The sequence below is a fragment of the Molothrus aeneus genome, chromosome 3, assembly GCF_037042795.1.
Source record: "Molothrus aeneus isolate 106 chromosome 3, BPBGC_Maene_1.0, whole genome shotgun sequence".
Taxonomy (NCBI): Eukaryota; Metazoa; Chordata; class Aves; order Passeriformes; family Icteridae; genus Molothrus; species Molothrus aeneus.
Window position 1 is genome coordinate 57510846 of NC_089648.1, and position 24185 is coordinate 57535030.

At 40.8% G+C, this 24185-nt stretch overlaps 1 protein-coding gene across 3 annotated transcripts in view; it reads left to right on the forward strand.

Annotated features, from left to right (window-relative positions):
- The first annotated feature begins 13347 nt into the window (after window positions 1–13347).
- The window catches only part of STX7 (syntaxin 7), a 31264-nt gene continuing 20426 nt past the window's right edge, over window positions 13348–24185 (forward strand). For 2 of the 3 annotated variants that reach the window (XM_066546997.1, XM_066546999.1), the window contains exons 1-2: window positions 13348–13448; window positions 19791–19931. In XM_066546997.1, the coding sequence (XP_066403094.1) occupies window positions 19850–19931 (82 nt within the window). In that variant the 5' untranslated portion in view covers window positions 13348–13448; window positions 19791–19849. Of the gene's footprint in view, window positions 13449–18771; window positions 19044–19790; window positions 19932–24185 lie in introns of those variants that run through there. The other variant, XM_066546998.1, reaches the window with a different exon arrangement.

The following is a 24185-nucleotide window of genomic DNA, read 5'->3' on the forward strand; positions in this document are numbered from 1 at the left end:
AGCATTAGCTAGTTTTGCTAAACTACTTGCAGCCTGTCAGTAGGTCTTTAGTACTTCTTCTGGCCAAGGGCTCTTACAGATCTATCAGATGGTATAATGTGGCTCTAGAGTGAGTTTGTGGCATGCCATGTTGTTCTCCCTGCTGTTAAGCTTAATGCTGGTGCTAAACTTGCTGCTAAAAAATACCCCACTGCTTGGCACAAAACCTAGTGCATCAGAATAAAAGAGATTTTTTTCCCTGTGGACCACACCTGCTGGTACACAGGGGAACAAAAGCGTCTGTGTCATTTTTTTTGTTTTGTTAGGTTTTTTAGGGGGGTATGGGGCTTTTTTTCCTTAAAAAACATTATCATACATTAATCTATTTTTCCACATTACATAGTGGACTGTTTCAGCATGAATTCTGGTCTATATCAAATACAGACAGTGTTCCTATTCCTCAGGGAATCAGCCAGAATGCTTAGGATGTCTTGATTCCAGCAGGAGTTGACATTGCCCTCAGAGGAAGGACAATTCTGGTTTCAGGAGGAAGTTCAAGCTTCCACATCCAGGCGAGGGCCTCAGTCCAGGAGCACTTCCATGGTGCTTTTCTTTTCTGGTATGTCCAAGTTTGAACATACAGGACAGCTACATGTGGTTAAGAGTATCCCACCCAGGAAATCTGCGCTCAGCCTCCCTGTTGCAATGCCTCAAACAGCAACATTCAGAGTTCTCTTCAAAGACAGTGATTTTTATTCAGAAAAGTGCTATATTTTTACCCTCAAATGATTTGCAGATCAGGAACTCACTCGCAGGTATTTCTGCAGTGCCTGCTTGTGGTCAGAGTAGTTAAACTCTATTTTACTCTTTTAATCTTTTCTGTCACAGTCTAAACATCGAGGAAGGATTTCCTACCCTCTTGTGGAGTCCACAGGCAAAAACAGCTTTAACAAAATGTCAGCAACACATTATATGAAGACAGGGGTAAAAAAAAACAAACCAAAAAAACCCAGCTAAATCCTTGAGTTGCAAAAACACCATCTAAAAACTTCGAGAAATAGATTGGTTTCAGTTTTGCAAGCTCTGTGTTGATCTTTCAGCATAAAGTTTCAAAATTAATTCTTCAAAATTTAAATTAAAAATTTTGTTTACAGGCATTAATTTTTCTACTCAAAACTAAAATATGCCAAAGAAGTCAGATAAGTTCAGGTAAATTAGTGCTAAATAGCATCAATTTTTCAGCTACAATGTTTTTTAACAAAAAAACCCTACAACATTTTAATCAGCTTTAGTGAGAATTAGGGAAATGAGAGTACCTGTTTCAAGAAATTCCTGACAAATGGGCATATACAGCTATAACAGTAATATATTACAGTAATTTATTTGTTGTTCTGTTTACAGAACCTAATCAAATTGTCTTCCTTCCGGATCAGTTGTGTGTCAGCCTTAATGGCTGCATCAGCAACAGAGCTGAAGCATTACAGCAAACACTGACGTTAGAAAGGATGTGCTGTTTCTCAAAAGACAGCCATGAATCTTTTTAGCTGTATATAAACCAAGAACTTCCCAGTTTTTCCTGTAAGAAAGGAGGAATGTTCTCACCTTTATTTTTAATTACCCATTTTATTTTTAATTACTCATTTCCACCAAAATGCAGGATGGAGAAAAAAGATTCAAAGAAGGAATTGTGTACTAAAGGACATCTTTTTCCCTAGAACACTTTCCCCAACAGATCTTTTTCTTCAATGTATGAGTATTTTTTTAATCTGGTTTTTTCCCTCAGGACTGACTGTGTTGCAATACTTTGTTGAATACCTCAAGTTGCCAAATCATGACTTCAACCAGGCTCTGGAGCTCACAGCTGGTGTAGTATTTGTCTGACTTTGTTAAGATTTCAGGGCCTAGAAATGCAAAGTGTGGGCTTTGCCCTGTGCTATATGCATGTACAGGTGTGGAACCATCCTGTCCAAAATGGTGGGAAATATATCTGTGAGTGCTTCCGTCCATCATCTCTAGAAATTCACTCTCCCAGCAAGAGAGTGAATTCTGGTCTGTTCCATGGCCAAAACTGACATTTGCCCAGTGTTATGCTGTGGCCCACAGCGCAGCCAGCTCCATGAAATCATGCCAGTACCTTGGGGCTCCCTCCTACAAACCTTGCACATCTTGTGATGCAGTTGTGTGTAGCACCTCGCCTTCCTCTTGGATTTCTCTCTTGACTCTAATTATACCATCTTTCACCCATTTCCTTAGATCACCAGAACCACCATCCCTGTGAAAGAAGCCATTTTCTTAGGTAGCTTTTCAATTTTATTCTTGTTCGCCTTTAGCTTGGTTTTCTCAGGATTAAATACTAGCTGGCTTATACAATTTTGGTTTGGCTTTTTTTGCTGTTGTTGTTAGTTCACTGTTTTTTGTTTGTTTGTTTTTTGTTGTTGTTCTTGACTACTTTTCTCTAATAGTTGATATTTTTGCTAACTTGTCAGCACTTAAGGACTTGTGCAATGACACCTTCTGGATGGATTATTTCAGCTCTGCCTGCTGGTCTATAATTTATGCTTTATCATTTGATTAAAAAACACTTTGAAAATGGTCACTTCAGTTGCAATCCTCAGACTACCATTTTCAGCGTACTCTACTGCCTTCCTGTCCTGTCCTATTCTTTACAAATTAATTAGCAACTCCTGGAATTCCTTTCAGAAATTTATCTAGGTTCCTTTATCTTTCCGGTATTTGCATTTACTGCATTTACTGTTACATATAGTAACAGGTAACCTATGAGTGCACTTAGATCCAGCAAGACAATACAATAACCTAAGAAATGTTGTGCCAGATTCTGGGAAATGACCCAGCACACTGAAGCATGTACAGGATACATTATCCAGCTTCTCTGCTGTGTGTACACTGTCACAAGTTACGCAGCCAAGACACTGGAGAACCTTTGTATCCATGAGTCAGTGGAAGCACTCATGCTTAAGTCACAGGAGTTAGTTACTTAGATATCATTGTCTGAAAATTACCACCCTAGTTACACCAATCTTTGCAAATGAGCTAGGGGATGAGAACAGAGCTAAAACTTTTTCCAACTGAAAACACTCTCATCATTTTTACCTAGTCATAGGACTGCAGACATGGTAAACCAATCTCAGCATGATTTTATAAAAGTAATTTTTCATTCTGTAGCTGAAAAATATTTTTAATGTGGGTTTATTTACAGTATGATGGCCTGCTTTTGGAAAAACTGCCTGCCTTTCCATGTGCTACACTGCATTCCTTATGAAAATAAGTTATCATTTAGGAAGGTGGGTACATTCCATCAGAGAAATTAAAGGTTAGATTTTTCAGCAAGGGAACAAATGAAATATAAATTAAAAACGTATAATATTTGTCAAAGATTGCATGAGCAAAGCTTCAGCTATGTCTTCCCAGTGGTCCCTGCACTGCACCCCTTTCCCACAGATAGGACACCACAGTGATGGCTGGGTGCTGCTATGCAGCTATCTTAGTGTGTGAGTACAGATGGAAGATGACACTATTTGGTGATGTAAGACATTCTCGTGCATCTGTTTTTTCTAATTTTATGGGCGGATAATTTTTTTTATCAGCCCATAATAATAGTGATAGTGATTTTTATTTCTTGCTGTCACAATTTAGCAGAAATCAGTATCTCATTGAAGCAACATGAGTTGCAACAGTGCAACATGGTCCACTCACAAAGGAGGAAAATGTGTTTCTACAGCCTTTGAAAATTATCTTTAAAGTCTACGGAGCAGACCTGGACCAGAACATCACCTCTAATCCTGCAAATTCACTACTGGACAAGCAAGGAAGGAATTGCAGGCAATTATATTGGCCATTTCTGCTTCCTTTGGTGGAAATTGCAGGTAGGGAGTGGTATCTGCACAGCCTGGGAGCAGCAGTCTGGCTGCAGGTCAGAGTGGTGCCTGGAACCAGCAGAATATGGGGGTCATGGAGGTCTGCTTTGACCTGCCTTCCTCTCCCCTACTCCTTGCCCAGGCCAGTTCAGCCACCTTCGCACTTTTTCTACCACTAAAATCTTGCTCAGTGTGAAAAGGCAGCTTTGGATTGGCCATATCCAGGTGGTTGAAGGCCACTTGGTGCTTTCCACATGCTGGACTAATTGGTGGCTTGTATTTCAGTATGTTAATTCTTCATTTATTTTGTTCTGCCTGTGCTGTGAAGCACACCACCCTCCCTCTCCCTTCCTTTTCTATCAGCTTAAAATAGCCTAAGTTTCTAATTTTTCTTCTGAAATGTGAATTAACAAGTCCTGGTAACACCTTGCTTGTTTCGGTTAGATAATTCCCAGATGACTTGTGTTTTGCTCACTGCAAACAACAGCAAAGGGAATTGGAAACTCTGGAGAAGGGCTGTATTGGTTGTACATGCAGAAGCCTTGTGCAGTTTAGGGATTACTTTTAACACCTGTTATTAATTAATTGTTCTGCAGGGAACTGCAGAAAGTCTTCTGCATTGACCTAAAGACTGTAACATTCAAGTTTTCAGCTCTTTTCTATGTGTATTTTGACACTTACTGTCAATATTTTTCAATTCCTCTAATTCATCAATAATCACTAAAACTGTACTTTGGGATCAAAATCAGAAAAAAGTTTGGACAGAAAAAACTTATGAAATATAATGTTTTGAATATGATGAACTATTGGTATTTTTCACTTTATTATGAGATTAATATCTGCAAATTTTTCATAAATGAAAAAAAGGAAACAAAGACCAATAAATTGAAAGAAAGAACATTTTCTTTTGTGTTAATCCTAGAATGAAGTAAATACACAAGTTGTTCATTTCAAAGATAAGAGACAAATATCTTCTTTTTATTGACTTTCTGAACTAAATTATCCTTCTTTTAAATCTTTCTCTAGAGCTGACTAATTTGGACAAAGATGCTACAGTTGGAGAAAGCAGTGATTTTTTTTCTCTTCATATTCACTTTTAACATGGTTTAAGTTGCTTACAGAGGTACTTCTTTTAAAGCTGATCATATAGGTGTGTCCTACATGAGCAGTCCAATAGATAGAAAACAGATCAATATAACTAAAAGCAGGAAAACATAAAAGCAAAAGTTACATAGAAATAGGATGCAGTAAGTGGAGGAATTTATTGCAAGTGCTTTAGACCAGAATTCTCCAGCTGCAAAGCTTAAGGTCAAACCTTTACATTTGTACAAGAAATACAAAATTACATACCATATCCTATGGGGACCCCCTGTCTGGGAAATTTGATGTGCTACACCTAGCAGGATCTTAAAAGGAACTGAGGGAGTATTTACTCTACACACATTCCCACCACTCTGCATTAATGATAAAACACTCAACCAACTTCTTCAGAGGTGGTCACTACTCACTACTAAGGGAGAGCAAAAGCCAGCACTATGGGCTGTTATACACATGATGGAAGATTTGAGATATGAGTGTTCTAGCTCTGAGTAGGTCATTTTAGTAAGCTCATAGCTTTCTCAAACTGTTATATTCAATTTAAAGATCCCAGATTGGCTCTTTTGGTAGCTGTAAGGAAAAATTTTCACAGCAAAGGGGCACCGATTATGGCCCTTTTAGAAAATCAATAATCCTCTGAGATTGTCTTCTTCTATTTTAAGAAACTGAGATTCAGACATTACTTGGAGGTATTTAGATTTTAGAGGTTATGTGCAGCAGCTTCAATAAAAAAAAGACATTGGCTATGCATGACTTCACTGCAGATTGAACCATATCAGACAGCTCACTCATTCTATTTTTTTGGGTTATCCTGTGGATTGCTGGGGTGCATAGCTGTCATGGTTTGACACTGGCACAATGCCAGTGCCTCCATGAAGATACCTTCTCCCTGGTTTCTGCTGTGAGATGTGACCAGGAATAAGCAAAGCAGGCTCCTACTTAGGAAAGAAAGAAAACAAAACTTTATTAACTACACTACAACTACAGATAAAAAGGAACACACACAGGGAAAATGAAAACCTTACAAATAAATTTCCTCCTCCCCCCACCAAATTTCCAACACAATACATCTACTCCTCAAATCACCAACTCTTAGTCCAGCACCACTCTTCAAACAATCAATCCTCAGTTCATCAAGAGGAGAGGAGTCCTTCTTGTACCATGGGCTTCCCCTGGAAACACAGCTGAAGCCTCGTGTGTTTCTGTGTCACTCGTGGCACCGCCCAGAGTACATCTGCCGTTGTGACTTCTTCCTTTTCATGTCCAGTGCTCTCACCACTGAACACGGACCAGAGCTGCTTCTAGGGTTGTCTTTTTTAAGGATGCTCTGTCCCAATCCAAAAAAGGCACAGTCTCTCCTTTTGGGACACCTGTCCCCACAATCTCTCCTTTGGGACACCTGTCCCCCCCATATTTTTTCACCCCCTGGGGCCGAGGGGCACCAACACTGAACCCTCTTGGTTCTGTGGCCATTGCCTCCCCCTAGATGCAGTCTCTGTGTCACAAGGAACATGGTTCTGTCCATGGCTGTACAAAAAGAGTCCAGCAAAAGCCACTCCATCATCTCTTCCCACTAGGATTCTTCTCTACTCTTCTACTATCTCTCGCTCGCCCAGACCTCTCTCACACTTGCACATTTCCTTCCTCATCTTCCACTCATCTTCCAGGAGAGGTCAATGATCTGTAAAGTTCTCATTCTCCGAAAAAGGGGTTAAAAGCTCCTACAAGCGGCCGGCTGCACCCCCCCCCCCCCCCTTCTTCTCCTTCCCAGCCGTGCTGCCGGCACAGGCCCATGTTTATCAAGTCTCAAGGTTACAGTCCCAGGCAGCGGCTCTTTCTCTCTCTCTCTCTGTGTCTCTCAGGGGGGGCTGCCCAGTGGCTCCCAGTCTCTCTCTCTCTTCCACCCTTCCACCCCGGGGCTCAGGCCTACCTCTCCCGGCCACATGGCTTTCCCCTCCCCCTGCCCAGCCAGCAGCTGGGCCGGGGAGAGACCCGAACTTTTTCCCACCGGAAACCCAAAAGAGGAGGCTCCCAGGGGAGAGCCCTGCTTTTAACCCCGTGTTCTCAGAGGCATGTCCAATGTCCTAATCGCCAGGTTAAATGCCAATATTAAAGTCTGAATATCCATTAGCCAAAATACAGCATCCCAAAAAACACATTTCCTGTCAAACCACCACAATAGCACATTCAACAAAAGTTCAGTTTGAGACCGAACCCAGAAATTTTATCTGAAGAAGGAAAAGAAGGAACAGTATGATGGGCATTTTTAAATTCTGTGATAGCATTCTCAACATTGTAAGTTAATATGTGATAAAAATCTCTACTTGTTCCTAATTAGAAAGCTGTGAATTGTCATTATTTGACTCTTCTCTTAATTGTGAACTGGTCTCTTTTTCCATGATCAGATGAGAAGAGAGGGGGGAAAGTACAAACACTAGAAGAAAAAGACAGCTGTAGGAAGCATGCAGCTAACAGCAAGACACCAGCAGATGCCTAACAGCCTGTAAAAAAGTGGTAAGTTTTTCATAACATGCAGCAGGCAATTGAATCAGGCCCTACATATGTAAGAACTAGAAAAATAAATGGCACAGTAGATATTCCATAGGATATCAGTGCAATACAGTGATTGCTGTAGCTGCTATGTGTTGTAGTCATATTGCAAGGGTTCCTATTGCTAGAGTTTCATACCTCCTTGATTTTTCTTATAGGCAGCTCCTCTAAGCACTGACTCTTCCCTTATCCTCACAGAAGCCAATTGACACCAGTTTCCCCTCAATCAATCAATCCACTCTTTTATAACACTGTTCTTATTGGCTACAGCTGTAGCCTGTTAAAATCAGGCCTGCTCCTAATCTTTAATAATTGGCTCAGCCCCAACTCTTTAGAGGGTAAGCTTACATTCTATACTACTTTCATTTACTTATATTCTATTCCCCTGCAGTATATATTTTAATATGTACAATAAAATAAATGGTAAACAAATTTTCCCTCTGTTTTATCTAATCATTATTATTTTTTTAATGTCAAGAACAGTTTCCTTTCTTAGTACAAGTTAGTTACAACTTTGAGATGATGTAATCTGTTCTGACACCTGTTTATTTCAAATCCTTTTTGGTATTGTCCATAAGGTTAAGACTCTGGTCAGATAAAAAATATTAGTATTCAACACATCTGAAATTAGAGCAAATATCTGGAGGAAGGAGATGAGAAGGAGGGCCTATGTGATATTTTTGGGATTTCCTGAATAGAGAGTAATCACAAAATTTTGGTGGTTTTAAATTGTGACTTTTAGGAGGCCTTGTGCTTAGAGTTGGAGTGTAATTCAATCGTATTATATTCTCCCAGTGTCTGATGTCCCCCTGTTTTGTCAGATTAATATTCGTTGTTTCTTAGAACAGAAGCCAAAGCTGCTTCTACTGATCCTCTGTCTATTCAGGCTATAGCAGAAAGTAAAAACCCGTCCCATACTGCCTGTAGTTGTAGATTTTCTATAATAAGGTTACCAAACCCACAGGAAAAGGCTGATGAGTGAAGGGCAGAATAGAATTCTTATAAAAGTTCTGGTGCCAAATTGCCACAGAAATACACAGGAAAGCTGTGGTACACACTGGAAGACCTAGACTGTGGGATGAGTTTGAGACTAAGACTCTGAAGTTTATAAGTAGGTGTTTCTAATTCTGGTAAGTGTCTGAAGTCCTGATTATAGCTACAGTTGGAATGGCTGTTTAAGTTCCAGTTCTAGTGGTCAGTGGCTATTCAGAAATTATGAATAATTTGCCAAATGTCACATAAGGTGTAATAGGGAACCTGGGATGCCTACACAGTAGCTGAGAGCAAAGTGAGACACATCTGGGCATCTGAAATGGCACAAGATGCTTCTCTGTGGGGCATTAGGCTTAAGCAAGGCACATAACAGAGTTTTGACATTTAGCTGTGCAGAAATCTGCAAGCCTCAAACTGAGTCGTGTCCTGGGGGCAACTTAACAACATTGACACCTTTAATAACTTAACTTTATTAACTACCTTTAATAACTTACATGGACATCTTTTGCTCTGAACTCACTGCAGCCAAGGCTATAGAGAAAGCGAGTGTTCACAAAGTTGCTAATCAGTTTTCGAGATATTTTCTACCAGTCCTCAACAGATTACAGAGGGTTTATGCCATGAATGCAGTTAATTAGTCACTCTGGGTTTTTTTTGTTGTTGTTGTTGTTTGTTTTGTTTTGTTTGGGGTTTTTTTGGTTTTTTTTTTTGTTTTTGTTTTTTTTTTTTTTTTAGTCCCTTTGCATAATTTGCTTTTACAGTTTTCTTCTGTGGAAGTGGATGAGATTTAGTCCCTTGGTGCGTGACCACCATCTATGCTGCTATGTGAGAATTGTGCCATAATATCTTGTGATTGTTGCTAGATCTCATTTTTGGCTAAACTGCAGGCTGGAATGATGGAGAAGGGGAAAAGCAGAACCCAGAGTACTGATATGTACAGTAGCAATGGCAGAGCAGGTAAGTGAGGAGAAAATACTGCTCAAATTCTGGGAGAAGCCAAGATTTCTTGGTTTTCTGACACTGCATTTTGGAAATATCATTAAACAACATTTTCCTAACCTTTATAGCCCTGCTGTGTGTACCCTTACCTTTGATATCTGTTTGGTTTACCAAGTTCTGTCAAGATTACTTTGTGTAAGTTTTTTCTTTTATTTTGCATGGTTCCTGAAAGCAATTAAGGTAATTATGAATTGAAAATGAAGAGGAGGACAAAGATGATGATGAGCTGTAATATAATGAATATTGGTTGCTTAACAGTGACCTAATTTTCCAAATGAAGATCTATCAGATTCTATCAGAGGTAGTTGTTGAACTTGCAGTCCATAGATTCTTTAATTTTTAATATTTTTCTTATGTAGGGTTGTATTTCTCTATCTGAACAAAGCAATGCTGTTTCATTTTATGCCTTTTATAAATGTTAATTGTTTCAAAATGGTCTGTCTGAAGTTAGAGAAATTATGGATTTTCAGGTACTACTTAATTAAACATTGGGATTTGAAATATTAATGTCAGCTCATTTCACTACTGCAGATGAAAGTATAACATGTCTTTGAAAATTAAACTGTTAGGCAAAGAAAGATTTGAAAATAAGTTGGTAGTGATTATTTTCTTTTTTTTAAGGAAACATTATCAATATTGGGAATAGAATTCTCTGTTTATTTAAAACATATGCTACTATGTTAATTACTGTTGATGGAGAGCAAGTGCCAGCCTAAATAACATGCAAATGGTCAATGCTTTTTTTTTTTTTTTTTTTTTTAATAAAGAGGTTTTACAGGTCATTCTGCAGTACAATTAACCCATAAATCTGTTCAAGCTGGAAACCATCATCCATCATAATTCTGTTTAGGCCTGGGTATAATAGGAACTTAATCTCATTTCAGGTTCTGGAGTGGATATTTTGATTAAATTAGCAAACAGAGATGACAACGATAATAAAAGGAATTCTTGCTAATGGTGGAATGCATCAGTAATAACTGTCTGGGAAGCTCTGCCAGACTTTTTGCCAAATACTGAAAACATTACTCTTCCTATGTAAAGCTAGAGGCGTGCAAGTGAGATGTGATAGCAGAGAATGAAGTTGGCCTGTGCAGTAAATTACGCACTGCTCAGGCACTGCTCATGCCTTGGAAAGAGGACACTCATCAGGAACATAAGGGCAGGGCTGGGCTGCTCCCCTTCATTTCATCATGCATTGTGTTGGCCCTGGGAGCTGCATGGAAATGAGTGCCTCATCTGTGTCACTAGTGGCCCTGGAGCTTGTGCCACCCACACTGCTGGGCCTGTGTGCCCGCTCATTAGGGACCAGGGCAGGAGCAGGAGGTGGGAGGCAGAAATACAGTCAGGTAGGTGAGTTCTAATTTGGATACTGGGCTAGGAAGAAGCTGTGTTTTTCCCAAATCACACCATGGTGCTGTGGCTTAACTTTCATCTCTTTCAGACATTATACTGGGCATGGATCCCCAAAGAGGACATCCTTTCATTTTCGTTTTACACACATGACAAGAATATAAATAGCAAACACTCTGACCTTCAGTCAGTAAATATCCAGAGCATCTTCCATGGTATGCAGTGACTGTGCATAGCAGGGGCTCAATATTTCCCCATTTAATTCAGTAATTTGAAATCTGATTTTGTATCACAAGAAACAGGAAAGGTAGGTGAATGATGATTCTTAATTCAATCCCAAGGTAATGCTGGTGTGAGAGCCCTAGAGACAAGCCAATGAAATGCATTTAGAGGCACAAATGCATCAGCATCTCTGATAACACTTAGGCATGGCTTCTTTACAGCCCCTGTCTGTGCACCATTGCTAGAATAGGAAACTGAGGGAATCTTCTTGTTTTATTTAAAAGGGTGAAACAGGACATGTTCTCCCAGTCAATGGCTTTTCTATAGGAGTTAACAAAAATATTCAGAGGGCATACCATGCTCTTAGCAGTTCTGATCAATAAACATGATCAATAGTCTAGTAACTGTACATTCATAATTATTTTATGGTTCTATTGCAAAGGCTATTTAGGTATTTTTATATACAGACATTTCATTGAAAAGCTTATTTTATAATCCATTTTTTCCCCTCTTGGGCTTTTATATTATTCTTCAACTGGTTATTTAAATAATAATGACTTTGAGATATTTAACAGTAAAATGTGGATGCTCATGATGTGAGCTAACAGCAGGTGAGGAGCAGGATTTTCTTCATAAAGCACACAGCTTCACTAGGAAAGCATTTGGATACTTGTTTCTGTAGGATGAGAATGAGCATTGATCAGCAATGACTAGGTCTTACCTCTAAGCCTAAAAAAAAAGTACCTGAATGGTGACCTGCAGGCAAAGTATTCTCACTGATGTAGCATCACATTTTAAGGGGAAATGCATTTTTGAAATCATAAAGTAAAAGATGTATTGTTTTCCGGAGGAAAACTGACAGTGATCTCTGCTGAAGTTTTATAAAGCAGGAGTGACTGGGTCAATCAATGGAGTTTATATGACAGAAATAATAATCGAGGCAGGCCCTTAATTTGGAAGGAATGTGCATTATACCCTCATTAGTGCACCATCTAGTGGGATTTTGGAGGAAACACCCGCACATGTAGCAAAGCTAAAATCATCATTAATAAAATAGCCAGGTAAAAATAGATTGGCTATGTATAGCCAATATTCCTGCAGCAAAAAGGCATATCAGAATGGCTTTTTTCCTTAGTAACTTCAATTCATGAAAGGGATAAAATGACACTTCCAACCATCAATTAACGTCAGAACTCTGTATAGGTATGCAAGTCTTGGAGACTATATTGTCTCTCCTTTCTCTCCTTTCAGCATGCTTTGAGACCCAGCAAGCACCAGCCATGTAAGGTAAAGAGTAGTCTTGCCTATTTCAGGCCTTTAGCTTAACACTCCATTGTGTTTGCAGTTTATTAGACTTCTCTGTTATTATTGGGTTAGCATGCCTAGTATGTTTTTCACTGCTTCAGCTATTTCTAAATCTTAGCAAAGACCAAGATCTATGATAAAGCACAATTAAGCTTGCAGTTCCCAGTTCCTGAAGCTGTTCCTCAGGCGAGGCTGGGCTGTGTGGAGGAGGCAGCATTCCCAGCAATCAGGTCTGCGGGCTGTTTGCTCTGTGCTATTTAATGTGCACGGGGGTTTCCTGCAGACGAAGCAGCTCAGCCTCGGCGCTCTGGGGAGCGTCTGGCCCTGTCATTGTCCCTTTGAAGAAGTGGGGAGGATGCAGAAATGCCTCAAATGCTGTGCAGGCAGCCTGGAGGCTCGCCTGTCACTTCCCAGGTAGCTGGGCCGGGAGGAGCCCTGGTGCTTGGCTATCGCATCCTCCTTGTCCTCCCGAGCCCGGTACCGGCAGCCGTGTGAATGCATCCTTCATTTTTCCTGCTCCTGCATCGCTTGCCTCCCATCCCAGCTGTATATTGTGTATCTCTGCATTCAAAGGCGCCTTTAAAGAGATCTACCGCGCAACTCTCTTTGAATTGTCCATTCCCCTTTAGAGAAGAAATAACCCAAGCGGAAGGCGGGACGGGCAAAGCAGGCTATTAACAAAGTAACGTCGTATTTTTCACTATAATATTGTATCCTTGCCCATGTTTTCGCCTTGCTTCCTAATGCAACAGCAACCATGCAACACCTTGAAAGACACTCTCTCCACCCTTCACCCTCACTTTTTCCAATCGCATCGGGCTGCAGCTGCCGGGGTTGTCCCGTTCCCCTCGGCAGCCCCCGGTGCCCGTCAGCAGCAGGGTGGCCCCACAGGCCCGGGCGGAGCCGCCCCTCAGGGACCGCCCGGCCCCGCTCTCGCAGCCGCCCGGGCGGGGCCGCGCCTCCCCCCGCCTCCCTCGTCACGGCGGGGCGGGCCGGGGCGGGGCCTGCCCGCCCCTCCACGCCCTGCACCGCCACCGCCCCCAGCCGCCGCCCTGGGAGCGGGTTCGCCGGGGCCGGGTAAGAGCCGCAGGAGCTTCTCTGGGGTGCTGGGGGTGCTGCCCGCTGCAGGCAGGGGGGATCCGGGCGGCGTCCGGCCCGCCGGGAAGGGGCTGTCAGGCGCGGGGAGCCTGTCGGAGGGCAGTGGGAAGGGCCTCGCTGGAGCCGGGGCCGCGCCCCCGTGCCTGGCCGTGGGGCGAGCGGGGCGGCTCTGGGCGAGGCGGGGGTGGCGGGGCCGGGGCCAGGGTCGGGCTGTGCGGGGAGCGCGGTGTTGGAGCGCGGTCGGTCGTATCAGTGGCAGCTCCTTTCCCCGCACCCTTCCCTGTGACACCCACGGTACCAGGGCTTTGGGCTTGGCGATGCTCTTGGTCGGGGCCTACAGCGGGTGTTTTATAGCAGCTGGTGTGGAACTGTGGGGTGGGACGGGCACCCCCGCCTTGTGGAAATGCTCCCCGTGCTGTTCCAGGTCCGAGGTGAGCGTGTCAGCGGGAGGAGGGGACATTATAAAAGTGGCCGGTGTAAAGAGTGAGCCCGGGCCTGGCGCCCGGCGTTATCGCTGTTTTCCTGGTGAATCACTCGGTGCTGCATCAGAAACTCAGGCTTCTTCAAACTCAGCAAGTCAGTGGAAGGTTTCACTCCGCTTTGCATGCACCGCAGGGCACTACACCTTAATTGAAAACGCCCGGTGTTAAAATCTCAGGATACTTGGTCAGAAGCAATGTGCTCCTATGCTGTGGTCCCCTCCACGAGCCATTCAAAGGCAGAGGGCTGTGCCAGCAGGGCGAGTGGAGCCCTCCTGACGGGTCATTATACAGGCTTGTGCTTTGCCGGCAGTGCAGCCCTTCTGCTTGGAGCCTGGGGATTGTGCAATTGCTCTTAATGGAAAAGAAGGAAAAGGGGACCAAAAAAAAGGGTTAAAATATGTCAAAATTAGAAGAAAGTGGTGCTCAGTGTTGGCATTGTTATAACCTGTGTCTGTGTTTGCTTCATGATGATGCCTTTTGTAGTCTTTGGAAGAATATGAGGTAGCAGTCTTCTTGGTGGCTTACACTGAAGTGAAACTCTTGAGAGAGGAGAAGAAAAGAGACCATGAGCTATATGTAGTCATTAGCACCCCGGTAGGCCTCAGAGAGACTTGGCATGCATTGCAATCAGATTTTGTGCAAAGGTAAACTTATCCCTTGGTGTGCTTGATCTGTTCACTTGGTAGCCAACAAGCTACCATGATGGAGAATTGGGTGAGAACAAACACACCACATATATCAGGCTTCTCATCCATCTTCTTTTTCCCATGAGATAACCAGCTGCAAAAGAAACTGGGCACTTTGAAATGGTCATCAGGTCCATTTTCAGACTTCTCATTCCCTCTCTTTCCCCATAGTTCCAGTCCCCAGCGTTCCTTTTCCTTGCTTCATCATAAGGCTTTTAAATGCCTTGTGTGCTCCTAGGAAACATAATTCTCTTGCTTAAGGCATTTTTCCAAGCACTAATATGTTCTCTTAGGCTTGTGAAAGCTATGCACTTCCTTCACCTAGTTCATCATAAATATCAGTGTGGATGAATCAGACAATTGTAAGGGTGGTAATTTTTATCCGTATATGCTTAGCGTTGGTGATGTGTTAGGCCTAGTAGAATTTCAGGCTTCTGTAATTTAGCTTTTCATGCTGAGCAGTTTAAATGTTGCTGCTTTAAATTGCATCTTTGTTTAACAGAATCATTTTTAGAAAAAAATGACTAAAAACACTGACTAGTGGCACAATCTAATAATTATTTCAAAAAACCCCAAACATAGAGCTGTTAGATGACGCGCGCTTGGTTTTGGTAGGTTTCAGCATCAGTAACATGGCAAGGCTAAGGGAATTGTGCAGAGTAGCTACGCAGTTACCTTTTGACATCTCTTCTGTTAGTGTTGATGCTGTTTTAAATAAACTTTGCTTTTTCCTACCATATATGGATTTAAGTTTGACTTCTACCTGAAAGTAGAGGATAAAAAAATAATCTGGAAATTTTTCTTTTAAGAAGGCAAGAAGAATTTAATTTTACTGCTACTTTGTTTGCTTATTTATTATGCTCCACGGTAGGTTTTGTATTATGGGGGCCTACAGCCTGCCTGTGGACCAGGATTTCAGCACAAGGAGCTGTAAAAGCAGAAAGTGGGAAATGTAATATCAGTCTCTAAATATTTTAGCTGAAGTATAAAGGAAAAAGAGACATAAGTCCAGGAAAAAATTAAACCTCCCTCATCCCTTAGCAAAATAATGACAGATTTAATGCTCACCTGTATCTTATTAATTCAGTTGCTAAGAGTCTGTTATGAGAATCCCTCAGGTGCTGTAGCAGGAGGTTCTTATCTTTTCTGTAGCAAACATTGTGACTTGCTGAAATTTTCGCCCAAGTTTTTCAGCAGTTCATCACTTTTGGCTGTGTTTTCACCCTGCTTGAAGAATTTTGACCTTTTTTTTTTGGGAGGGGTAGTTCGTAAAGGAAGCCACATATTGTTTAGGAGAAGCTTTGTTACTGTGACCTTTATTTAGGAAAAGAATATCCTGTAAGGAAAGCCCCATGACTTATTTCTGGATACTTAAAGGCATAAAATCAGATCAGATTTAAATTTTCAAGTGTTCTATGGAATGCAGTGTGTACTTTCTGCTTTCTGAAAGTTAAGGGTCCATGTAAACATTCTAGGTCCTAATGCTATAGTATTGCTCAAACAGTGAAACTATTGCTTAAGGGTTCTTATCCTAATGTATCTGGGCTAGACTTCTGGGAGAAGGAGAATTCTTCGAATATCTAAATGAGAGAATACAAAATAGATTAGGTGCTTATTAACTGTAGCTTACTGGAGTCTGCAAAATATTCGTGCAACTGCTGTGAAATCTGACATGTGCAGTGCTTGTCACATCACTTCCTTTTGTCCTGATGGAGCTTCAGGAATGACACTGGGGAGCTGCTTAGATGTGGAGACTTTCTTGTCTCTACATTCATAGTTGATGAAAAAGTGGATTTTTTCTTATGCCTGATAAACACCTTTCTAGAAGATATGTTGGTACTAATGTTCATTTTTTGTTTTGGTATGAAGTGACCAAATGATGTAGGAACTAGTTAATGCAGAAATTACGGAAAATATATTCAGTCCTTTGAGTTCTTTAAACCTCAATGTACAGTGAGATCCTGCTTCAGTTAGTGTTAATAAAATGTTCTGATTTTTCATTTAATTTGTGCTTGTCAACTCAGTTCCTTGGAATTTCTGCAGTAGCTTGAAAAGCTGAATTGGCACTCAGTGTACTCCCATTCAGAGGCAGTGATGTTGAGCAGAAGATAAAATGTGCAATAAGAAACTCACACCTGACTGAAACTTTTAGAGGAACTTAAGACTACCACAAGTGCAGCTTGGTTCCAGTCTGAAGGCAAAGTGTACTTCCTGCAACTGCAGCAGGCCTTTAACTTCCCTGTTTTGTAAGTTGTGCAGCCAGTCATACCAAATACATCACAACAGAGTACTTAAATGCTGTGAAAGGGAAAAGGGGTAATTTCTGTGGAAATACAGTGTCGTGATGAATGCTCCTATCACCCTGGATGGAAAGAAGTGTTTGGTGCATGCTTGTTTTTTTTCCTGGTGGTTGAAACCCTGACCTTGTCTAGGTCATTAGCAGTTGACTTTCCAAGGGCTCAGCTTATCTGTGTTTTCAGAGGAGCTTGAGTAACTCAGCACTCACAAGTGAAGGGGTTGTGAGTGGAAGAAGGGTGTTCATCAGGTTCAGATACCCATGTTACTGTGAGAACTAGAGGGAGAAAATGTGGTGAAGATTGGGAGGTGATGACAGCTGATGGCTGTCCTCTTACCTCTCTTTCTGTCTGTTCCCCAGACAGTCACTTATTGTCATCTATCTGTATTATTGAAATACTCAAGAATAGCTCTGTTAGCAGAAGAATGTGTATGGAGTAAACCAGCTGTGAATTTACATGGCTATCCTACAAATTTGCTATAAGTACTCAATTGTTAAGTATGTGAGTTGATAAAAAGAATTGTGTCAACAATTAGAGAGATCTACATGTGCAGATGAAAAGTTGAACTATATCTTGTGGAGTTTGTACTCTGTCATCTGAACATCTTGCTATCTATTGTGTTTGGCTGTTGTAGAAATTTTAAAAATTCTTGTCTTATGTATTGAACAATCTGTATGCTTGTCAGTGTAGTGGAGTGTAACTTCTTTAAAGATATTTACAGTTAGCTGTAGAAATTTGCAAGACAAAAAAAAAAGCAGTAGCTGCTTTTGTCAAGACTTGGATGAAATATTCAGTGCATATCTCTTGATTGTAAAGGTATTCCTGAGAACAGTGCTACAGGCAGCTGTTAGGTGAATACCAAGATGAAAGAAAAAAAAAAAACAATCATGAAATGTTGTTTCAGTTAATTCTACACAAGGTAGCTTGGTCTTTTGCCATCTCTTCTCCTTAGCAGTGGCATTTTAACATTACCATTAAACATAAAAGTTAAACAACTTTTAACATTAACTGTATAATTTAACTAAAAAGTTTTTTTAAGGTATCTAGAAATAGTAATAACTTTTACAAAAACCTGTCAGCAGTTCTGAGAAATCTTCTTCAAATTTAGTTTTTAGGTGGTTTCTTTGTATTTTATGCCTATTATTGTATTTTTCACTGAATTAGTAGATTTCCTTACGTAGTCAATGCATTAAGGTATAGAGCCATTTATTTGCTGTAAAGGTTGCATGGGTTTGGTCTTGCAATACAAATTCAGTGCGATTTTGCCTGGAATTTCCAAAAAAAATCAAAAGTTGTAGTTCCAGCCTTGGCCCACATAAGTGAGATTTAGGCTGGCTGGCTGACTGACTCCAGACTTTAGTCAGAAAAACTTGAATCTGCATGTGGTACAGACAAAGGAAACGACACTGCAGGCAGTTATCATGACTCTGGCAGTGGTGCAGCAAGAAGAGGAGTGCAAATACACTCCCTGTGACCTCGTCTGCTGTCAGGTTATTCATTACTAGGGCCTGATGACTCCAAGCAGGGCTTGGGATCATAGTGAAGCAGGCATTTTTAAATTAAGCAGAGTTTGTCTTCATGGTAGCAGCAGCTTTTTCATGGGGCACAGGTGATGTCACCTGCAGGGAGGCAGGGATGGGCCTAACCTCTGGTGAAGTTTTGGTGAGTTGTACCAATGTCAAGACCAGTACATGTCTTGGCTCTGCTAGAGATCATTTTATATGACAGAGATATGAAACCAGTTGTGTTTTAAAACAGCCAGGGTATTGCTGCCTGTATTAATACAGGCATTTCCAAGGTAGGAAGGAAATATTTGGCAACAATGACTGTTAATTGTTTGTATTTAAAAAAAGGTTTTAAGGACTTGGGTTTGCAAATTGTAGTACAGCTGCTGTCATACTTGACAAATCAGTTGGTCTTTTCATTTCCTTATTTTCACACAGTAAATTTGCTTTCTTTTTCTCTATACCTGAAATGGAATTTTAGCGGTGTCTCTTAAGCAGAAGCTGATGGGTCAGGAGGAGAGGACATTGTTTGGAAAGCACGTGGTTTGAGTTGAACAGTGGAAATGCGGGGAAGTGGTGAAGCTGAAATGTTCAACCTGTGAAGGTGATGTGCAGGAAAGCACAGCCTGGATGAAATTGTGGGTTTGTGTTGGATGTGTTGCACTTGATTATTTTGCATTCTCACTGCAGAACAGATAAACCACCAGTTTTGATTTGCACAGGCATTGTAATTTATGTCTTGGTAATTTTGATTTAGGATATGTGCCCATGAGCTTGTGCTGAAATTTTATCTGTATGGATGGAAAAACACCCCTAAAAATGTGTTTGCATACCCAAGTTGTTGAAAAAAGAATTCATATCGACAAACACAGCAGCTGAAACAGGATAAAGTGCTAATTCATAGAACTTAGGTGGCACTGGGTTAAACTAAAACTGAAGTTGATACAAATGATTGCTGTTTGGAGGAAACTGGTTGCTGCCTTTTTTCTGAAGTTTTTTTCCAGTGGTTACTTATGCTGGATTTTATTGTTGGGGTGGGTGATATATGGTATGTAAATAACAATGTAATTGGTTTGGGATGTAATTCTTCAGAGGTTTGGAAGTTTCAGATGAAACATTTTTTTACTGGAATGGTAAATGCAATGAAAATTACTCTTTGATTACAGTGGGGAAAATATATAAGAAGTTTGACAAAAGATAAACTGTCCGTGAAGTACAGTGCGTTCAAGGAGGGTAAACATTAGTATATGGAGTTTTCTTTAATCTTCTCCCATGTATTCTCCCATGTATCTTTAAGAAGATGAAGACCTTTATAAACCAATGACCAAAACATAACTATTGTTTTCTGTAGGTAGAGACTGTCTGTCATTTTCCTGTTGTGGATGACTGTGACAGCAGATCTACTCAGCCATGTCGTACGGACCAGGTTTTGGGGATCCTAATCAACTAGCCCAACGCATAACTTCTAACATCCAGAAGATCACACAATGCTGTAAGTTACATTTGTGCATGTTTTGTGTAAAATTTTAGTAATGGTGGTGGCCCCACTCAAGGTGAGTGTCTCAGATTCATTCATGGGAATTAACTCTGACTCTGCCTACTCATTTGGTAGGTTTGTGGCACCCCACACAGCGTGATCATTCCTTCCTTCATGTGTATTGTTAGCAGTGATCTGCCATGGCAAGTACAGATAGTATCACTCTGTATTCACCAGTTTTGTCCTGGCAGTTAAAGGACACTTTAAGATGGTAGGTTGAGGTGTTTGCTGAGCAAGGATTGCATCAAGTATTCACTGAAGCTTGAATTTTTTAGCAGGGACAGAAGCTGTGGCCTCGCAGGTTCCCCTTCTTCCTTGTATGTCTTAGATTTGTAAATAAGATTCTGCAAGTTTTAAAATACCAGTACTTAGTTTCATGCTACTTAGTTTTTTTTAGCCACCTAACTGGGGTATTCAAGCTAGAGGTTAATTAGGCTGCTGGGATTGTCAATCCTTTTTCCCTTTTCCACCATTTTCCATTTTTTTTTAATGTATGTGAATACAAAGCAAATACAACTTGATTGACAAACTGTGTAAAGTATATAGTTCATCAGAAGGGAAATAGTCATGAACAACATGTGGCTAGTTTTGGTACGTGTGTTTTATGTTGTGCAGGATGCAGAGTGCATGCAGAAATGAGTATTTTAATGTTAAAACTTCAAATGAATTCTGGACAGTAAAGTACGTCAGTTTTTATTAAAATTTTGATCTTTGTTTTGAAGACAAATTCTAGAAGTTGGTATTTGTAGGGCAGGTTAGTGGCACAGACTGGGTTTTTTCCTGGTTTTTTCAGTTACATTTTCTATTTTCTTCCAGAAAGAATTTCTTAAGATCTCAACAGGCAAGAACAAAAATTGCAATTTTGCCTTATTGAAAAGTTTCTGTACTTCAGGGTGATATTTCCACAACCTAAAGTTAACAAACAAACTCTGTAAAAGTCCTCATGTTTTATTTCCTAAAATCTGTGCAGTGAACTCATTCAGTCTGATGGCTTCTAACTTGGTCTTCCAGAGGCAGCTGCCCACCTGTGACAGACACTGAGGCTCCAAGATGTAAAACAAGGGTTTTCTGTCAGATGAAAACATAAAGTCAGTGATTGAAACTGGAGTATTATGGAAGTTGCTGAACATAATTAACTGTCTTGTGCTGGACTCCCTGATTCCTTAATCTCATCTTTCCCCTTCCGTCCCTTCTCTTCCTTCTTCTGTCTCCTCCCCAAGGCATGTTAACAGCAAGCTGCCCATGCATAGATAGGAGATGTGCCAGAAGAGTTATCTGCAGTTCTACTGTCTTTTGTATCTTGAAATTTAGATGGCTAAAGTCTGAGCAATGGATAGGTGCTACTGCCATGCCAAGACCCAAGTCCAAATGTCTCTAAGCCCCACTGCTGCATGGCTTCAGAAACCGTAGCTTTGCTCTGAAAAGCAGCAGCCAAAGATTTTCTAGTCCTGGTAGGGACACAGCTGGATTCCATCCCTTGCTCTTGTGTAGATCTGACTGAATTGTAACCACTCAGTTACTCTTGCAGTCCATAGATTTTTATGAGGGTCTGGATCCTATGTGTTTCCTGAACTGAGGTCTCTAAGGACTTACAGACTTTTCTAGCTTTTTTTTTCCCACTGTGTGTAATACCCATGCAGCTTTCTATTGCACTGTGGGAGCTGCAGGAACTTCCAGGTCAGATGGAAGAAACCTGCAAGCTTAGGCACTTACAGTGCTAGTGAGATGCTGAACATGTCTCTTAGACTGCAGTTTTTCATCTTGGTTAGGAAGGAAGGGGGAGAGACAGGAATCTTAACCATAAATGCATGGGTTTTCATCTAAGCAGTTGCCTTGGTTTTGCACTTCTGCCTGGAGATGCTAAGCTTTTGTGAGAGGCGTCAACACATTTGAATTCTTCTTGGTTAACCTGGAGGTGTGTGGATACTCTGGTTTTCAGTGTGAGATTAATAGAGGAAGTGAATTTCATTTCAGATCACCAGGCTATTTCAGGAGGTACCTCAAAACTAGTTTACACTTCCGGTAACATGCAAGCAAGGTGGGAATACTACTAATAGAGATGGAGATGAGATACAGATTAGTTGAAAAGAAACTGACCCTTTGAGCTACAAGCTGGCCCTTTAACTTGTTGGGGAAATACAGAACTTCCTATATTAGATAACATTGTGCAGCCAAGGTTTCATAATACACCAGAGTTTATAGGAAGTAGCATGGGTGAGAACAACAATCTTTAACATTTCTTCAAGGCTGAATTATTACATCCTCACCTTCCAAGTAATAAAACTGATCTGTTTCAAGATAAAATACATATGTTAAGTACCTCACTCATAATGCATGGGCAGGATGCTTATGTTGTATTAATACTCTCATTTCTTTTCTAGTTCATCTAGCCCACTGTTACTGATTGGTTAGGAAAGCTCCTCTCTATGCTGGTTTAACACACTGCTTCAATAATTGTATCAGTTGCAAGATAGTATTCTTTTTGGTTTGGGTTAATGGAAGGACATACACTTGTGGTTGGTAACATCTTGGTTAGCCTTTTAACTTCAAAGAACAGATTTTTTTATCTGTTGATGCAATCATGCTGTTGATTGTTTTGTTGAAGGTGTGTTAATAGCTATAAATTGCTTCTGCCTTGTACAAACCTTTGTTCAGCTGCTGCAATAAATGCTATCTGTACTGGACTGTTTGAGTTTCTTTGGAGGAGAGGGTGTTGGTGAGTCCTTTTTAGGACCTTGAAGATTGAAATTGAGCTAGCTAATGGGAAGCAGCATATGCTGCTGTCTGTACTGTGAGTTCTCTTACTCCTGCCTGTGTTTGAGATCCCCAACCCCAGAGCATTCTTTGTGTAGAAACTTCTCTCAGCTGTTCCGTAGAGAAGGATGTGCTTTGTTTCACTTTTCCAGCATTTCTGCAGAAATAAATGTGTATAACATCACTTAACAACATCTAGAGAGCAGTTGCTTTGCTCAGCCTGAAACTTATATTTTATCAGTGACATCTCTGAGCTGAGATTTAAGGAACTAGTCAGTGGGGTATTTCTCTATTACTTTTGTCACAACTGTTTCACTGAGAAGCTGGAGTTGCAAAACTTAAGGCTGCTCTTGATATCCAGAGAAAGTGGCAGGCCTGAGGCAGGAGAGAGAGTTAGGCTCTCAGACTGACTCCTGGAGTTTTTGAGTATCCATGTGACTGAGCAGTGCTCTGAAGTCTGGGGAGCCTGAATCACATGTGCTCAAATGAGCTGCAGTGTTGTGTGCTGAACCTCAGTGAGGGCAGCAATGCCTGCAAGCCATGTCTCGCTGGTTTGGTTTCGGGTCTGTATTAGCAGTGATGAGAAGTAAATCTGCAAACAGCTAAGGGAACTTCAGATTCAAATAATAAAGCCAAAGAAGTGTATAATGAGCTAGACTTGGATAGCTGCTAAATTTCTATCTTACTAGAACACAACTGGTAGTTAAGGTTTGATGGTCTGTCTGGATCCTAGTCTAAAGTAACTGTAATTCTCATTTCAGGCCTATATTATATCTTTATAAAATCTTGGTGACCTACATTTCATGCTTTAAAAGTCCAGTAGTGCATTTAAAGGTGGTTGAGGTTTGTCCCTAGCTTTCTGAATATGAAGAACAAGAATATGGAGGAGAGAATATGTGGAAGAATATATGTAGGATGTAAAGCTCCAACCTGTCTGGCCTTTGCAGACAGAGAACCTATTATCAAGGTGGTTTAATCAGTTTACTGAAGGAGCAGTTGTTCTAGAACTGGATTTCACAGGTAGCACTCTCACCTATTTGTCAGCTTAATGGCAGTGCTATTAACTTGAGACAAATCTAAATGCCTCCCTTCAATATTTCCTTGAAATATTTCCTCTTGTCTACAGCAACTGGATGGACAAGGAATGAGTGTGATGCACAGATACAAGATGAGTTATCAAAATATATTTCTCTGTGACAAAACAAATTCTGCCTGCTTACAAAACTGTATTTCTACCAGGCATGTTCATTTACCGTACTGGGATACGCCTGGGAGGATGAGCCCGTGTGATTGTTTCTTTCCTTTTTTCCTTTTTTTTTTTCTTTTTTTTTTCCTCTCCCTCTCTTTTGGAAGGGCATACAATTGTATAAATCTGATCTTCCAACAAGTGGACAGATGAAAGTAGATTAAGTGAGACAAAAAGCCTAATTTAAAGACTTTAAAATATGTAATTTT